This window comes from Entelurus aequoreus, linkage group LG14 (assembly GCF_033978785.1).
Source record: "Entelurus aequoreus isolate RoL-2023_Sb linkage group LG14, RoL_Eaeq_v1.1, whole genome shotgun sequence".
NCBI lineage: Eukaryota > Metazoa > Chordata > Actinopteri > Syngnathiformes > Syngnathidae > Entelurus > Entelurus aequoreus.
The window spans coordinates 24,900,309-24,920,147 of record NC_084744.1 but is presented as its reverse complement, the minus strand read 5'-3'; the positions used below and the strand labels follow the sequence as shown (position 1 = coordinate 24,920,147).

At 37.7% G+C, this 19,839-nt stretch overlaps 1 protein-coding gene across 2 annotated transcripts in view; it reads right to left on the bottom strand.

Annotated features, from left to right (window-relative positions):
• The window catches only part of LOC133664567 (receptor-interacting serine/threonine-protein kinase 2-like), a 68,700-nt gene that overhangs the window by 11,031 nt on the left and 37,830 nt on the right, over nt 1–19,839 (bottom strand). For both annotated transcript variants that reach the window (XM_062069285.1, XM_062069286.1), the window contains exons 2-6: nt 9,272–9,425; nt 5,277–5,432; nt 2,731–2,888; nt 2,450–2,499; nt 2,200–2,361 (exon numbers count right to left, since the gene is read on the bottom strand). In XM_062069285.1, the coding sequence (XP_061925269.1) occupies nt 2,200–2,361; nt 2,450–2,499; nt 2,731–2,888; nt 5,277–5,432; nt 9,272–9,425 (680 nt within the window). The remainder of the gene's footprint in view (nt 1–2,199; nt 2,362–2,449; nt 2,500–2,730; nt 2,889–5,276; nt 5,433–9,271; nt 9,426–19,839) is intronic.

Below are 19,839 nucleotides of genomic sequence, written 5' to 3'. Positions count from 1 at the left end.
TCCTCAGTTCCCAAACGTTTACTGAGTGTTGTTAAAAGGAAAGGCCATGGCCTTTCCTTTTAACAACATGTACCACAGTGGTAAAAATGCTCCTGTGCCAACTTTATTGCAATGCGTTGCTGCCATTAAATTCTAAGTTAATGATTATTAGAAAAAAAAAAAAAAAGTTTCTCAGTTTGAACATTAAATATCACATCTTTGCAGTCTAGTCAATTGAATATAAGTTGAAAAGGATTTGCAAATCATTGTATTCTGTTTTTATTTACGATTTATGATTGCCAACTTCATGTATATATACATATGTATTTACAGTATATATATTTACACATATATATATATATATATATATATATATATATACATATATACATATACATATATACATATATATACATATATACATATATATACATATATATATATATATATATATATATACATATATATACATATATATATATATATATATATATATATATATATATATATATATATATATATATATATATATATATATATATATATATATATGTATATACATACCCTTGATTATTTTTTAGCCTTCTAAAAACATAATGTTCAGACACTTTGTTCTCAGTTCGCCATACACTTGCGGCTCAAAGACGTGTGTCATCAATCTACTCATTCATATCTATGGCTGAAAGTGTTGCCTCAATCCCTCCTGATTGATCAATCAACTTGCTAATTTCCTCTTCTTAGCTGGTTACTCTCTGCTGTAACGCAGTTCTAGTTAGACTTCTGTTGGAATGTACCAAGCATTTATTCTTTTCTCCTTTCACTACTTCACATTCAAGCTAGTTTAGCGCCACGGCTAGCGTAGTTGTGCTCTACTCCCCCGCATTAGCGCTAATCCAGCTAACACATAACATTAAACAAAATTTAGGTAATGGTTATCACATGTTTAGTTAGAACCAAACCAAATACAACAAATACAACGTTAATGCTTATGTTTAGAGAACATTAGCATTAATGCTGTATTTTGGAACTGTCTGTATTCCTTTTTTTAACATACCATATTTTTCAGACTATAAATCCTTTCATTTTCTCAAAAATCTACCGTGCATCTTATAACCTGGAGCGCCTAATGTGTGTATTAATTCTGGTTGTGCTGAGCGACCTTGAAGCAATCTTATTTGGTACATGGTAAGTGTGACCACTAGATGGCAGTCACACAGAGAGACTCGTGTGGACTGCAAGTTGACGCCTGTTCAATAAATGACACTAGCAGAGTACCCGTAAGCAAGCAAGACCAAAACTTTGATGTTTCATTGAGAATACTGAACATTACACACGACGCTCTAATATATGTCAAAATGTTTTTGTACGGCTTTGGTAAGCTACAAAGCTGCACCGTTTGATTACAGCTATCATAGTCAGATGTACTGTGCTTCAACTTATAGGTATTATTATGGTGTGTGTACAAGGACCCCAAAATGGCACTTATTAGGAGACATTATCGGGAGTTTTGTTTCTCAATATTAAGCAAAACCAACTTTTCTTACCTATTGGTTCCTGATGTGTATTTGGGATCTGAATGAGTCCCAAAAATGTATGCGTGTCCGTCATTGTAGTGGGTGCCCTAGTCAATATGCTACTTTTTCTCTATTTTCTTGTTGTGGGGCATTCATCCACCGCTGTTGCCAATTTTAATATAAAAGTAGAATACAGTTCTAACTTCTGTCAGTAGACTCGCTATGGAAGCGCTATAACTATCGGTAAAACAAAGAATATGGGGAGAAGACGCTGTCGAAGTGGAGCCACGTAAATAAGACCGCCCACAAAACGGCACATCCTGAAAGAGTCAGAGAGCGACTTGAAGATGGTCTGTAAAACATAATCTATGCAACATTTTGACCAAAAAAACACCATTATGTGTTACGTAGACCACTAGAAAGTGTTTTACACGTAGGAAAAAAATGATAATATCACCTCTTTAATGTGCCTATAATCCGGTGCGCCTTTTGTATAAATCGAGACCTGAATAGGCCAGCTCATTGGTAGTGTGCCTTATTATCCTGTGTGCGCTATGGTCCAAAAAATATGGTAATATATATAAATGGTAGAAAATGGATGTCTGGATATTTGTTTCGGTTTTCATGTTTTTTCAAATTGTTTGCACATATCAAGGCCAATTATGCAAATGATAGAACTTGTGTATGTGTGCGGGTGTGTGCTTACTGAGGAAGGAAGGTCGTTCATCGGGGTTAGTGGTCCAACCGCAGATCATTAAGCAAACAAGGGTGTCCCTGCTAGGGATTTGATCAGGCAGACTAGCCGGGCTTGTGTCAGGACGCATCCCATGAAGTACATTGAACATGATCGTAAGGGGGTTGGTCACTTCTAACACACATACAGTTACAGTAGTCAGACAAAAGTTACACACAATTTGACCATAGCACAGCATGAATAAGAATGCAGTATTAGTTACCTTTGTATGGAATTTGTCTGGAAAGTACCTCCCACATAATGATGGCATAACTTTATAAGAAAGAAAGAAACAGTCAGAAAACAAATCAACCAATCTAACATCCAGATTTTTAAATGCAGTTCCCCTTCTGAGAGATGTACAGTATGCACTTTTCCGTGTATTATGGATACAAAACCAGTATAACGTGTATTCCAAGAGGCTAGAAAAAAAAAATGGACACCAAACTGTAATTCCCCAAATTGTATTTCCCCAAAACATATCCATAGAATTTGGCGTCTCACCTGTACATATCATGTTTCACGTCAGCCCGGTGGCTTTTGGAGGGCTCATACTCTTCAGGAGGCATGTAGATCACAGTGCCGCCAATTTCCAAGGGTTTAGACCCAGACCCTTTACTGACAGACAGCTGGCGCCACTTTGAAAGACCAAAATCGGCAATCTATACGGATGACAAAGGGGTCAAACAATATGGAACATCTAAACGAGTAAATAAAATAATATACTTTTCATCTTGAACAAATATTAAATTTTTATTTTGAGGACAATATTGTTGGGGAAATACTACACAGTATGTCATAGCAGTATTCAGACATGCGGACCACCACCTTTATACTATATGTATGTAAGTATGTAAGTGTATATGTGTGTGTGTATGTACATATTATATACATACATGTATGTATTTATGTATGTATGTATGTATGTATGTAAGTGTATATGTGTGTGTGTATGTACATATTATATACATATTATATACATGCATACATACATACATACATACATACATGTATGTATGTATATATATACATATATATATACACGTATATATACATGTATATATATACGTATATATACATATATATATATATATATATATATATAAAAATATGTATATATATATATATATATATATATATGTGTAATGTATATATATATATATATGTATATATATATGTATGTATGTGTATATATATATATATATATATATATATATATATATATATATATATATATATATATATATACAGTATATTTATATAGTGTTAGTATGTATGTATGTATATATACAGTATATATATACCTGTATATATATATATATTATATATATATAGTATATATATATATATATATATTATATATAGTATATATATATATATATATACACACATACATATATAAATACATACATATATATATATGTATTTATATATATACAGTATATATACATACATACATACATACATACTAACACTATATATATATATATATATACTGTATATATATATATATATACTGTATATATATATATATATATATATATATATATATATATATATATATATATATATACACATATATATATATGTATATATATACACATATACATATATATATATATATATATATATACACACACATATATATACACATGTATACATATATATATATATACATATATATATATATACATATACATACATACATATATATATATATATATATATACACATAAATACGCACACACACATATATATAATATATAAATATACATATATACATACATATACACATATACATACATATATATACATACATACATACATATATATATAGAGAGGTATCTAAAATGCCACATATAATTGTATCTCGTTAATGTAAACTCGATACCAAGCTGTCATTGCTGTCAAGCGATGACAATAATTAATGATATGTAGTTAATTATGTTAATCAATGTATTTTTTAATCTCACCTAAAACCCTGAGAAAAGCCCTCAATTTAAGGTATTTTCATTTGAATGCATTACATTATTATAAAGATGGATATATAAACTAGTGCTGTCAAACGATAAAAAAATTGGTAAATGATTAAATAGATCTTTAATTAATGAATCTATTTTATAACCTGACCTAAACAAATGCTGAGAAAAACCCTCAATTTGAGATGTTTTCATTTAAATTCAATATATTATCTTTTAAGATAGAAATTTAAAAAAGTGGCTTTATTTATTGTTTTTAACACACTCGAACAGTCGGGTTAATATACTGAATAGTGTTAAAAGTTAATACCTCAAAAACAGTAATCTGAGCTATAATTATTGAATGTTGAACTTGTTAATTTTCCTCAAATAAAAACAACAGACCCATCATCACGATGCTACCATATGTCACCAATAGTGATTTAAGAGAACACAATTAACAAAATAATATATATCTATATTTGTCACAATTAAATGTTAAACTTTCTTAAACAAATTAGAGTAAATGTTGGCTTTAATGTTCCCATGTAATATATCAATATATCGATGTGTTATAATAATATAAAGTTATCTGAATATAGTTAAAAAAACACCCAGAAATGACGCCATTTCTTTTTAACTCGTATTAATAGTAATAATAAAAAACATTGTCTACTCTCCTCTACGAAAAAAAACAACATTAAAATGTACACAAGCCAAAAAAAACTTCAGATACATCTTTAAGTTTATTATGGATATTTTACACTCTTTGTTAGATATATCCCCACTATTTAAAGCCGCTAACATCAGTCTCGTGACAATTGCCACAAAGTATTTTTGTGCAGCATGGCGGTATTGTTGTTGCTCTGTCAAGCACAAGAGACAGTAACGTTACCGATTTAAAAATAGATTAAAAAAAACATAACATGCTAAATATGACTGTAATTAAATAATCGCAATAAAAGGCTTTTAGAAAAAATACACAGGTTCATATTGTCATGTTTCAACAACTATTGGGTAAACCTACAGTAGCATGCATGTTACAATCATTTTTCCCGGTTAGTGCTTGAACTAAACTGTACCTCCACACACCTTGACATGAAATTCACTGTCCAATAGAATATTTTGCGTCTTCAGGTCATGGTGTAAAAGGGGCGGGTTCATGTTGTGAAGGAAGTTGACTCCCAAGGCGATCTCATAGAGGATCCGCAGCCTTAAAGGCCAGGCGAGCACGGGGTACATGTCCTTCTGCAGGCACATATGACACATTTGTTACAGTGTGTGTTTCATTGGGTGAGTCAGTAAAGAAAGATTCCTTTTAAAAGGGTACTGCACTTTTATTTTGAATTTGGCCTACAATCCTTATGAAAGACAAGAACCCATGTCTTTCTATTTGTATGCAAGAGGTGGTTAACAAAGCAGGGAATGCAGATTTGAGCTATTCTGCCTATATAGCGTTCAAATGTTTACGTATGTTGGTCATTTTAGGCATTACGGCGCCGCATTGATTTCACAGAGCGCATCACAATGTTGGCCGTTTTCTTCAAAAACAACACTACTAATCATGGCAGAATTCATGGGAGCCAACAATGACTAATTTGGGTCAAATGATGATGCAGAACATTATATTTTTGAGCCTGAATATACAATGGATAAACTACAAGTTTAAGAAACTGTGCGCCAAGCAGATCCAGCAAATAGCACTATTGCTAAGTGCTGAACAAAAAATACAAAGTACAACCACTGGATATCACTGGGATACCGACAGATGGGATGTTTATATCTTTCAGCACAAGATCTGTATTCCTTTTTAGATGATGAGTTTATTATAATCGTCACACCTCGGGTAAAAAACAAAAAGTGGGTGCAAATCAGTGTCTTTTCGTGTCTTTATCGCAATGTTTTCGGGTCTAAGCAGCAGCTCACCCGCTCATTACCTGCAGTAGCTAGTTACGTCTCTGTGATTAGTTCTGCTGCGTTAGCTCTTATAATAAATATGTTGCTAATACTTGGTTAATATGCAGGTCACGACAGTATTGGCATTTTTTGCATGTTTTTAGAGGGCTTTATGGGTGGAATAGATTACTCCCATGAGCTACATTGTTAGCTGTCTAGTAGATATCGTATATTACGAATTGGAATGCATATAAAAGAGAACAACATATATGTCCTTGTCTCACATGGGGATAGGCAAAATAATATTAAAAAAAAGTGCAGTTCTCCTTTAAGGATGCTAGAAAAACAATTTGTTAACATTTTCTGGTTTTGCTCAAAGTTTCACTAGCAAGTTTACTAGTGTTTTCCCTTTTGCAAATAATTGTTGCATTGTGTTGTGTGGCATTCAGAAAAGACTTGCTCCCTGACATGAACATTTTAAATTAAACTGTATAAACACTGGTAAGATAATGATTTCTTATGGCTGTTAAGTTATAATGTAGTAATTGAATGAAAATACAGTGGAACCTTGATTCACAAAAGCCTCTATTTGCGTTGTTTTCGGTTTGCAAGCGTTTACATCGCGCCAAATATGCCTCTATGTGTGGACCATTCATTTAGCCGCACTTCTGACAATTTTGTTTCCACAATTGTCGTACCTTGCTCATGTCAGCTCAAGACTTTGAAAAACTTGTACATGCCTTTATTACCAGTAGGCTAGACTATTGTAATGGTCTCCTTGCAGGTCTTCCCAAAAAAACTGTCAGGCAGCTACAGCTTGTTCAGAACGCTGCTGCTAGAGTTCTAACAAAGACCAAAAAATGTGAGCACATTACACCAATTCTTAAATCCTTACATTGGCTCCCTGTACATCAGATAATTGATTTCAAAATCCTCCTGCTCACATATAAATCACTACATGTTCTAGGGCCGAAGTATATCACTGATATGCTCCCACTATATAAGCCCTCTAGATCACTAAGATCTTCTGAGACCAATCTGTTAGCGGTTCCAGGAGTAAACTCAAATCAAGGGAGAGCATCATTCAGTCACTATGCAACAAATAGCTGGAATAAACTTCCTGAAGATGCAGACTTTCCCCAACTCTGACTACTTTTAAAACTAGACTGAAGACTTTTATGTTCACCTTAGCTTTCAGCTAAATCTTTTAATCTTTTAACTTTTAATGTCTGCACTGTTTTTATTTTTATTGTCTGCATTTTAATTTTGCTTTTATTTTATTTCATTTCACTTTGTTGTCTGTGAAGCACTTTGAGTCTGCCTTGTGTATGAAAAGCGCTATACAAATAAAGTTGCCTTGCCTTGCGCAAGTCAGAACTGTGTCAGCCTATCTTTGAGATCACTTTGCTGTGTCATCAGAATCACTTTAAATTTGTCCAAGCTAGACAACCACTGAGCTAGCATTTTAGCTACGTAGTTGCCTCCGGCTTGCGGCACCTTCCCCATGAGTAATTGTGATGAGACTAAAACAGATGCCACAGCGGACCTTTATTACAGCGAAGGAGAAGGCACTACCTGGACACAAGCCGATAAAGGATTGCCTCACAGTGCTATTTTGTGCTAATGCTTTGCGTGTTCAGTGTTGGCATTTAAGCTTGCTGTAATGTTGTTGTGTTTGTATAAAAAAGAGATTGTTATATTATATTATATTATATTATATTCATATATACCGTATTTTTCGGACTATAAGTCGCAGTTTTTTTTTCATAGTTTGGCCGGGGGTGCGACTTATACTCAGGAGCGACTTATGTGTGAAATTATTAACACATTAACGTAAAATATCAAATAATATTATTTAGCTCATTCACGTAAGACACTAGACCTATAAGATTTCATCGGATTTAGCAATTAGGAGTGACAGATTGTTTGGCAAACGTATAGCGTGTTCTATATGTTCTAGTTATTTGAATGACTCTTACAATAACATGTTACGTTAACATACCAGGTACGTTCTCAGTTGGTTATTTATGCGTCATATAACGTACACTTATTCAGCCTGTTGTTCACTATTCTTTATTTATTTTAAATTGCCTTTCAAATGTCTATTGTTGGTGTTGGGTTTTATCAAATAAATTTCCCCCAAAAATGCGACTTATATTCACTCCAGTGCGACTTATATATGTTTTTTTCCTTCTATATTATGCATTTTCGGCCGGTGCGACTTATACTCCGGAGTGACTTATAGTCCAAAAAATACGGTGCATATATACATACATACATACATATATATATATATATATATATACACACATATATATATATATATATATACACACATATATATATATGTATATATATATATATATATATATATATATATATATATATATATATATATATATATATATATATATATATATATATATATATATATATATATACATATACATATGTATGTACGCACGTACATACATACATACATACATACATACATGCATACATATATATACTGAACAAAAATATAAACTCAATATTTTTGGTTTTGCTCCCATTTTTCATGAGTTGGACTCAAGGATCTAAAACTTTTACTACATACACAAAATACCTCTCAAATATTCACCTGCTATTCACCCGAGAGATAATCACATCATGTCGCAGCATGACAATGCAAGGCCCCATGTTGCAAGGATATCTACACTATTATTGGAAGCTGAAAACATCCCAGTTCTTGCATGACCAGCAGTACATGTTACCCGTTGAGCATGTTTGGGATGCTGTGGATCGGCGTATACAACACCGTGTTCCAGTTCCTGCCAATATCCACCAATTTTGCAGAGCCATTGAAGAGGAGTGGACCAACATTCCACAGGCCACAATCAACAACCTGATCAACTCTATGCAAAGAAAATGTGTTGCACTTCACCCGCTAATTTGCAGTTTAGAAATACAGATTAAAAAAAAGTATGATAAACACTATAATGTTTCCAGCAAATTATTCTGGTATCAAAACATACATGAAAACTAACAAGGTTATTCTCTCATGTAATATTTTACCTAAACAATACATATTGTTTAATGAATATCTTCCTTCAAAGGAATATTTATTAATGCATTTAAATCTGCAGGTGTAACACTATCACATGGTGGGACAGTGATAACATGTTAGTGATGATAAAAAAAATAATAGCTACCTCATGCAGCAGTTGATCCAGGGAGCCATTGCTCATAAACTCTGTCACGATACAAAAGAACTCTGGCTCGTTGCAGATGCCGAAGATCTGGATGATGTAGTTGAACCGGGCTTTGTGGAGGACCTCTGCCTCCTTCAGCAGACACTTTCTCTCTCTAAAACATTACCACAGGGTTCAGATAAATGCATTAAAAAGGTAAAGCATGCCAGAGTGTACACATATAGATCCTAAGGGGGTGCACACAGTTGCTGCATTGAAGCACTCACCTCATTTATTCTAACATACCAGAGGCTGTTCACCTTGGAGACCTGCTGCAATGAGGGCTTTTTTGCCCTCACCATTGCATTATTGTTCTGTTTACTATTTTTTTCCAGGAGTGTTTGACTGGCCTGGTGTGGCTTCAGTTCCCAATCAGTAGCAATGTGAGAGTTACATGGTTCTCTATATGTGTCTTATGACTGACTGCCTTTCGGCTGACTCATCATATATATATATTAGGGATGCAACAACTAATCGATTAAATCGATTATAAAAATAGTTGGAGATTAATTTAGTCATCAATTCGTTGGATCTATGCTATGCGCAGAGGCAATTTTTTTTTTTTTTTTTTTTTATAAACCTTTATTATAAACTGCAACATGTACGAACAGCTGAGAAAGAATCAAAATAAGTATGGTAAATAAATGATAATAAATGGGTTATACTTGTATAGCGCTTTTCTACCTTCAAGGTACTCAAAGCGCTTTGACAGTATTTCCACATTCACCCATTCACACACACATTCACACACTGATGGCGGAAGCTGCCATGCAAGGCGCTAACCAGCAGCCATCAGGAGCAAGGGTGAAGTGTCTTGCCCAAGGACACAACGGACGTGACTAGGATGGTAGAAGGTGGGGATTGAACCAGATATCTACACCTTCGTTAAAATGTAACAAACACTTGTCCCAGTGACGTGCCGTCACTAGAGGCAGGGGAGGCACGGCCTCACCTGCCATCATGGAAAGAAAAAAAATGTCAATCAATCAATCAATCAATGTTTATTTATATAGCCCTAAATCACAAGTGTCTCAAAGGGCTGTACAAGCCACAACGACATCCTCGGTGTCGAGTGGGTCTGACGTAATATTGTGAAAGTCCAGTACATCAGCGAAAGTCCAGTCCATGGTGGGGCCAGCGGGAACCATCCCGAGCGGAGACGGGTCAGCAGCGTAGAGATGTCCCCATCTGATGGACAGGCTAGCGGTCCACCCCGGAGCAGAGTAGAAAAGAAAAGAAAAGAAACGGCAGATCAACTGGTCTAAAAAGGGAGTCTATTTAAAGGCTAGAGTATACAAATGAGTTTTAAGATGAGACTTAAATGCTTCTACTGAGGTAGCATCTCTAACTTTTACCGGGAGGGCATTCCATAGTATTGGAGCCCGAATAGAAAACGCTCTATAGCCCGCAGACTTTTTTTGGGCTCTGGGAATCACTAATAAGCCGGAGTTCTTTGAACGCAGATTTCTTGCCGGGACATATGGTACAATACAATCGTCAAGATAGGCAGGAGCTTGACCGTGTAGTATTTTATACGTAAGTAGTAAAACCTTAAAGTCGCATCTTAGGTGCACAGGAAGCCAGTGCAAGTGAGCCAGTATAGGCGTAATATGATCAAACTTTCTTGTTTTTGTCAAAAGTCTAGCAGCCGCATTTTGTACCATCTGTAATCTTTTAATGCTAGACATAGGGAGGCCTGAAAATAAAACGTTACAGTAATCGAGACGAGATGTAACGAACGCATGGATAATGATCTCAGCATCGCTTGTGGACAAAATGGAACGAATTTTAGCGATATTACGGAGATGAAAGAAGGCCGTTTTAGTAACACTCTTAATGTGTGACTCAAACGAGAGAGTTGGGTCGAAGATAATACCCAGATTCTTTACCGAGTCGCCTTGTTTAATTGTTTGGTTGTCAAATGTTAAGGTGGTATTATTAAATAGATGTTGGTGTTGAGCAGGACCGATAATCAGCATTTCCGTTTTCTTAGCGTTGAGTTGCAAAAAGTTAGCGGACATCCATTGTTTAATTTCATTAAGACACGCCTCCAGCTGACTACAATCCGGCGTGTTGGTCAGCTTTAGGGGCATGTAGAGTTGGGTGTCATCAGCATAACAGTGAAAGCTAACACCGTATTTGCGTATAATGTCACCTAGCGGCAGCATGTAAATACTAAAGAGTGCAGGGCCAAGAACCGAACCCTGGGGAACTCCGCATGTTACCTTTACATAGTCCGAGGTCACATTGTTATGGGAGACACACTGCATCCTGTCAGTAAGATAAGAGTTAAACCAAGACAAGGCTAAGTCTGACATCCCAATACGCGTTTTGATACGCTCTAATAAAATATTATGATCAACAGTATCGAAAGCGGCGCTAAGATCAAGAAGCAGCAACATAGATGACGCATCAGAATCCATCGTTAGCAATAGATCATTAGTCATTTTTGCGAGGGCTGTCTCTGTAGAGTGATTTGCCCTGAAACCGGATTGAAAAGGTTCACAGAGATTGTTAGTCACTAAGTGTTCATTTAGCTGCTGTGCGACAATTTTTTCGAGAATTTTCGAGATAAACGGTAGGTGGGACACCGGCCGGTAGTTCACCATGAGGTCAGGATCGAGGTTAGGTCTTTTGAGTAGAGGATGAATAACCGCTTTTTTGAATGCTAGAGGAACAGTACCAGAGGAAAGTGATAGGTTTATAATATTTAACACTGATGGACCTAATAAAACAAAAAGCTCCTTGATAAGTTTCCCAGGAATTGGGTCAAGTAAACATGTTGTTTGTTTTGTCCCATTTACACATTTTAACAATTCCTCCAATGTTATTTCATCAAAGAGAGAGAAACTATTTTGGAGGGCAATGTCCGTCGTATATACAGTCGTATTTGTGTTAATAGAACCCAGTTGTAGCTGAGATGCATTGTCTTTAATCTCTTTTCTAATGACTTCAATTTTCTTATTAAAGAAATTCATAAAGTCATCTGCTGAGTGGGTGGAGCTACTGGGAGGAGTCCCTTGTTGGGTTAGCGATGCTACTGTACTAAACAAAAATTTAGGATCATTTTTGTTGAGGTGGATGAGATTTGAGTAATATTTAGCTTTAGCTGAGGTAAGCATGCGTTTATAAGTTATTAAACTATCACTCCATGCTTGATGGAAAACCTCAAGTTTAGTCGCACGCCATTTGCGTTCCAGCTTTCTACATGATAATTTCTGGGCTTTAGTTTCTTCTGTAAACCATGGGGTACGCCTTTTAGGGGCCCTTTTTAGCTTTAGCGGTGCTACAATATCAATGGTGTCGCGCAGGGCGTCGTTAAAGCTGTTAGTGAGGTTATCAATAGAGCCCACATAATTTGGGAATGGCGCCATTACTGAAGGCAGTAGGTCAGTAAGAGTCGTCGTTGTGGCAGTATTAATGTTGCGGCTGCTATAGTAGTTATTATTATTATTATTAGTTTGTTGACAATGAGTCAGAACTTCGAATTTTATAAGGTAATGATCGGACATTACTTTAGTGTACGGGAGTATCGTAACTTTAGAGGTGGTGACACCCCTGACAAGCACTAGATCTATCGTATTACCGTTGCGATGCGTGGGTTCATTTATTATTTGTGTAAGACCACAGCTATCAATTATAGTCTGGAGCGCCACGCATGGAGGGTCCGATGGGGTATTCATATGGATGTTAAAGTCTCCCATTATGATTATATTGTCGGCGTGCGTCACTAGATCAGCAACGAACTCTGAAAATTCATTGATAAAGTCCGAATAGGGCCCAGGGGGGCGGTAGATGACAGCCAGGTGGAGAGGCAGCGGTGTGACAAACCTCACAGTAAGCACCTCAAACGAGTTATATTTATTATTTAGGTCCGAGGTAAGGCTAAAGTTTTTGTTGTATATTAGTGCAACACCCCCACCCCTTTTAATGGGGCGGGCAATATGCGTTCCCGCATAGCCAGGAGGAGACGCCTCACCCAGCGCAAAAAATTCGTCTGGTTTGAGCCAGGTCTCGGCTAGACCAACGACATCAAGATTGTTGTCTCTGATGACTTCATTAACTAATAACGTTTTGGAAGACAATGACCTTATGTTTAAAAAGCCCATTTTATAGGTAGTGGGCTGTTTTGAGGAGTTTTTGTTGAAAGTATCCGTAGTAGCAATATTAATAATGTTACGTTTATTATGCATAGTGCACTTTAAATAATTTCGACCATATCTAGGAATTGATATGACAGGAATTTTTAGATTGTTTGCCACCTCAGTAAAATGCATGTCCACCTCTGACGCAGAAAAAACATTATGTGAGTTGTATATTATTCTAGAAGAATTGCTATGTGTGCAGGGATTATCCAGCCTGGCGCTGGCTAGTTTTAGCTTAACAGACTCCTTATTAGCGCTTCTTTGTGAATTAGCATTTAGCTTTTTCGTTAGCCCCGCTAACAACAAAGCATTTAGCTTTGTTGTTAGCCCCGCCCGACACCCCCGCTTCTGCTTCCGAGCGCATCGCTTACGTCTCTTTCGCTGGCGGTCTCCGCTGGTAGTCGACGCCGCTGCTTCAAAGGCCACTGCTGGATGTAGCTCGCGAAGAATTCCCAAGCTAGCGAGTAGGTCCACCGTACACGCATCTATCAGCCCAAAATGGCCCGATCTCTCCACATCCAGAATCGTAAGTCGGTCGTAAGTGATCACGGAGTGAACACGCTGTGAGCCAGCCATGAAATTGACTGAATTGAGGGGTATTTTTGCCAAATCGGTCTACACTTCCAGGAGCGCTCGCACGAAGCCGCTGCTCTGAAGCGCAGCCATCTTGGAAAAATTGTAAAAAGAAAAACAATTTATTAAATTGTTATATGTATCCAGTGATTATACTAAAGTTATTTTCCATTTAACTTCACCAGTTTTAGATTATTTTTATTTTTATTTTCACATTTGCCGTTCAAATACTGAGAAGAGACGGTGCAGTGATCAGCAGCCAGTTGAGGCACGTCACTCAGTTGTGCCTCAACATGGATTGTGCGCAATGATTCGGCTAACTGCTGGCCTGCTGTGCAGTGAGACCGTATTGCTATATGAATTATATTATACATTTCCATAGTTTAGTTAGCTGAGGTATATGATGTACAGTGTATTTTGTCAACAACTGTATGTGTGTAACGTATTTCTTGTGCTGAGCGATCATAAAACTGCTGCGAAGACGCACTGTGAGAGGCTCGCCTCATAACCCCGCCTCCTGGTGCCAAGCACCTCCGCCGCAGAATGCACCGCCCGACGGGAGCGCCACACCAACCAAAGCCCACACCCAAACCTTCCACGTGCAAGACTGAATCCACCCGAAAAAAAGTCACTTAACAAGAAGCCAAAAAGTGCAAAAACAACAATGCTCCCGCCGGAGGAGCTGCGAACGACCGCAGGGACACAACATTAGGTACACCTGCAGACTGCAGCACGGATTTCATAATTCATTCATTTACAACTCCTCCAACACGAACACCACTGTTCCCGCACTTATAAGTAAAGGTAAGACCATAATAACGTTTTTTTAATTAAATGTGCTTTTTTGTGTGCTACAGTTTCTATGTGTAAAGTTAAAGTTAAGTTAAAGTAACAATGATTGTCACACACACACTAGGTGTGGTGAAATGTGTCCTCTGCATTTGACCCATCCCCTTGTTCACCCCCTGGGAGGTGAGGGGAGCAGTGGGCAGCAGCGGCGCCGTGCCTGGGAATCATTTTTGGTGATTTAACCCCCAGTTCCAACCCTTGATGCTGAGTGCCAAGCAGGGAAGAATGCTGGTATGAGCTTTTAAACATAATCCGTTAACTGCTGCCAATCAAATGGTGAATAAGATACTCTTTAGGGTTCATATGTTTGTAAATCTGACTGTGATGAAGTCCGTGCCTCACCAGTCATGAACCTCACCGCACGTCACTGACTTGTCCATATATTAAGATTAGGATACTTTACATTATAAATTATACAGAAACTTGGGTATTAATCCAACACCAAGTATACAGGGGCAGTATTGTATACCAATGCGGATACTGATACAAATTTCACAAATTGTTCAGGATCATAGAAGGATCGGTCAAAAACACAAAATGACAGTGCAACAATATCAATTACCGTATTTTCCGGACTATAAAGCGTAAATATAAGATCCATTTATATGCTGTTATTTACACAGAAAGATTATTTAATGATTATTTACATACCTTAATTGTTTCCAAACGGTGTATGTAACACGGCAGTAAAATGGCTACTCAAACAAAACATAAGTCATGGTCATGGACCCACTAACTGTGGAAGCTAGCTCTCCAATTAGCTAAACAGACTCAATAACTCCACTGTGACTTTTTGGTGAATTTAAAAAACTGAAACAATACAAAAATAATGCCATTGTTGGTTAATAATAATAAGACAGGCACTTGCTAAGGGTTAGCGTATTAGTTAATACTAACGACACTCGCTTAATTACTTTACGATACAATGTACAAATATGCATGAAAACACTTCGACGGACATCACACATTACTTACAGTTTAGTAAGTGAGAATTGTTTTAGTTATACTGTGAAACTTACAAACGTTGCTTGGAGTGATGAATGAAGAATCCATACTTGTAGTAACGCCATGGACGACGAGAAGACGGAACGGCACTTGTACTTTCGGTTGAAAGCTCAGTCTATACAGAAGGGCAATGCAGCACCGCAACACCTGCAGTGAGCAAACTTGTCCAAAAGATGGCGCACAAACAATAACACACCTTTTCTGTGTCTCCTAGTTTACTGACATGATGCAGTGTCTCCCATAACAATGTGACCTCAGAGTATGTTAAGGTAACATGCGGAGTTCCACATGGTTCGGTTCTTGGCCCTGCACTCTTCAGCATCTACATGCTGCCGCTAGGTGACATCATACGCAAATACGGCATTAGCTTTCCTTGTTATGCTGATGACACCCAACTCTACATTCTCCTAAAGCTGACCAACACGCAGGATTGTTGGAGGCGTGTCTAAATGAAATTAAACAATGGATGATTTTTGCATCTTAACGCTAAGAAAACAGAAATGTTGATTATTGGTCCTGCTAGACACCAGCACTTATTTAATAATACCACCTTAACATTTGACAACAAAACAATTACACAAAGCGACTCGGTAAAGAATCTCGGTATTATCTTCGACCCAACTCTCTCATTTGAGTCACACATTAAGACTGTTACTAAAACAGCCTTCTTTCAACTTTGTAATATCGCTAAAATTCATCCCATTTTGTCCACCACAATCATAATTCATGTGTTCGCTATGTCTCGTCTCGATTACTGTAACGTACTATTTACGGGTCTCCCTATGTCTAGCATTAGAAGATTACAGTTGGTACAAAATGCGGCTGCTAGACTTTTGACAAGAACAAGAAAGTTTGATCATATTACGCCTATACTGTATATACCTTTATATACATATATACATATATATACACTACCGTTCAAAAGTTTGGGGTCACATTGAAATGTCCTTATTTTTTAAGGAAAAGCACTGTACTTTTCAATGAAGATAACTTTAAACTAGTCTTAACTTTAAAGAAATACACTCTATACATTGTTAATGTGGTAAAGGACTATTCTAGCTGCAAATGTCTGGTTTTTGGTGCAATATCTACATAGGTGTTGTTGGAAGCAGATCAGAATCATATCCATATTTAAGTGTTACTTCTTTCTAAACTCCTATAGTCATATAAAGAATAGCTAGTATTCTTCCTTCTTTTGAGTCTCATAGTAAGGTGTTGGCCTTCTACATTGGAATGTGTCAGAGTAGAGATAACTCGGAGTAGTCTAAACAAAGGGAGTGGGGGCGAGGGACAGAGGGAAGATCACGGGACTTCCGGGGGTCTGAGGGGAGACCGAGCTAGACCGAGGGAGACCGAGCTAGACCGGGCTGGGGAACGCTGGTGTGCTAGATTGGTCTCACGTTTTTCCTTTAAGCTTGGAGAATAAACCACAAAATACCAATTACTGCCTGTTAAATGAATATAAACATCAGCTTATGTGCCATAAAAAGAATCTGGGAGAGACTAGCAATTTGAATTCCCCATTGGAGGAATGCTGGTCAACGCAACAGTGTATAGAGGCCCATTTCCAGCAACTATCACTCCAGTGTTCTAATGGTACAATGTGTTTGCTCATTGGCTCAGAAGGCTAATTGATGATTAGAAAACCCTTGTGCAATCATGTTCACACATCTGAAAACAGTTTAGCTCGTTACAGAAGCTACAAAACCGACCTTCTTTTGAGCAGATTGAGTTTCTGGAGCATCACACTTGTGGGGTCAATTAAACGCTCAAAATGGCCAGAAAAAGAGAACTTTCATCTGAAACTCGACAGTCTATTCTTGTTCTTAGAAATGAAGGCTATTCCACAAAATTGTTTGGGTGACCCCAAACTTTTGAACGGTAGTGTATACACATCTATACTGGCTTCCTGTGCACTTAAGATGTGACTTTAAGGTTTTACTACTTACGTATAAAATACTGAACGGTTTAGCTCAATCCTTTCTTGCTGATTGTGTTGTACCATATGTCCCGCCCAGAAATCTGCATTCAAAGAACTCTGGCTTATTAGTGATTCCCAGAGCCAAAAAAAAGTCTGCCTGGCTTCAGAGCGTCTTCTTTTCGGGCTCCAGTACTCTGGAATGCCCTACATGTAACAGTTAAGAGATGCTACCTCGGTAGAAGCTTTTGTCTCATCTTAAAACTCATTTGTATACACCATAGCCTTTAAATAGACCTTTTTTTTAGACCAGTTGATCTGCCGTCCCTCTTTTCTGCTCTGCCGCACTCACTGCATGGAGAATTTAGCAGGTGACCACAGATCAGCCTACAATCGGGTTCGGGGGGACCACTCATCTGCGCATCAGTTGGTGACGTCTCTGCGCTGCTGACTTGTCTCCATTCAAGATGATCCCTGCTGGCCTCCCAATGATCTGGACTTTCACATTCTGAAGTCAGGACCCGAGGTGGACCCGCCTTATGCATCAGTCAGTGACGTCTCGGCACCCCGACTTGTCTACATGCAAGAGGATCCCTGCTGTCCCCACTATGGACTGGACTCTAACATTATTAACAGTATCCACTCGGCATCCATTGCACCGGTCACCCAAGGGAGGGTGGGGTCCCCACATCTGTGGTCCCTTCCAGGGTTTCACGTTGTTCCCATTGGGTTGAGTTTTTTATTGCCCTGATGTGGGATTTGAGCCCACATCAGGCAGCCCTTTGACATAGTGTATATACCCCCCGCCTCATTTATATATTGTTTTTCAAATCACCTGACAAGTATACTGTGTCCTGTACATCATTTATCAATTTTTTTTACATATTGTTTTTATATAAATTGTTACAGGTTATATATCTTTTATTATTGAATGTATCAAATGTGCTGAATATTTAATGGACCACAATGGAAACAAGCCTTTTGGCTTTTTGTGCCATCCATTTGCCTTTTTAAAGGATTACATGTATTAAATTATTTAAGATGTCAATAAACTTCTCAATCAATCAATCAATGAGACATTTGTGATTAAGGGTTATATAATCAATCAATCAATGTTTATTTATATAGCCCTAAATCACAAGTGTCTCAAAGGGCTGTACAAGCCACAACGACATCCTCGGTACAGAGCCCACATACGGGCAAGGAAAAACTCACCCCAGTGGGACGTCGGTGAATGACTATGAGAAACTTTGGAGAGGACCGCATATGTGGGTAACCCCCCCCCCCCTCTAGGGGAGACCGAAAGCAATGGATGTCGAGTGGGTCTGACATAACATTGTGAAAGTCCAGTCCACAGTGGATCCAACACATCAGCGAGAGTCCAGTCCACAGCGGGGCCAGCAGGAAACCATCCCGAGCGGAGACGGGTCAGCAGCGCAGAGATGTCCCCAACCGATGCACAGGCTAGTGGTCCACCCGGGGTCCCGACTCTGGACAGCCAGCACTTCATCCATGGCCACCGGACCTATGCAACTCCCCCTCGCAAGGGACAGGGGAGAAGAGGAGAGAAGAAAAGAAACGGCAGATCAACTGGTCTAAAAAAGGGGGGTCTATTTAAAGGCTAGATTATACAAATGAGTTTTAAGATGGGACTTAAATGCTTCTACTGAGGTAGCATCTCTAACTGTTACCGGGAGGGCATTCCATAGTACTGGAGCCCGAATAGAAAACGCTCTATAGCCCGCAGACTTTTTTTTGGCTCTGGGAATCACTAATAAGCTGGAGTTCTTTGAACGCAGATCTCTTGTCGGGACATATGGTACAATACAATCGGCGAGATAGGCTGGAGCTAAATCGTGTAGTATTTTATACGTAAGTAGTAAAACCTTAAAGTCGCATCTTAAGTGCACAGGAAGCCAGTGCAGGTGAGCCAGTATAGGCGTAATATGATCAAACTTTCTTGTTTTTGTCAAAAGTCTTGCAGCCGCATTTTGTACCAACTGTAATCTTTTAATGCTAGACATAGGGAGACCCGAAAA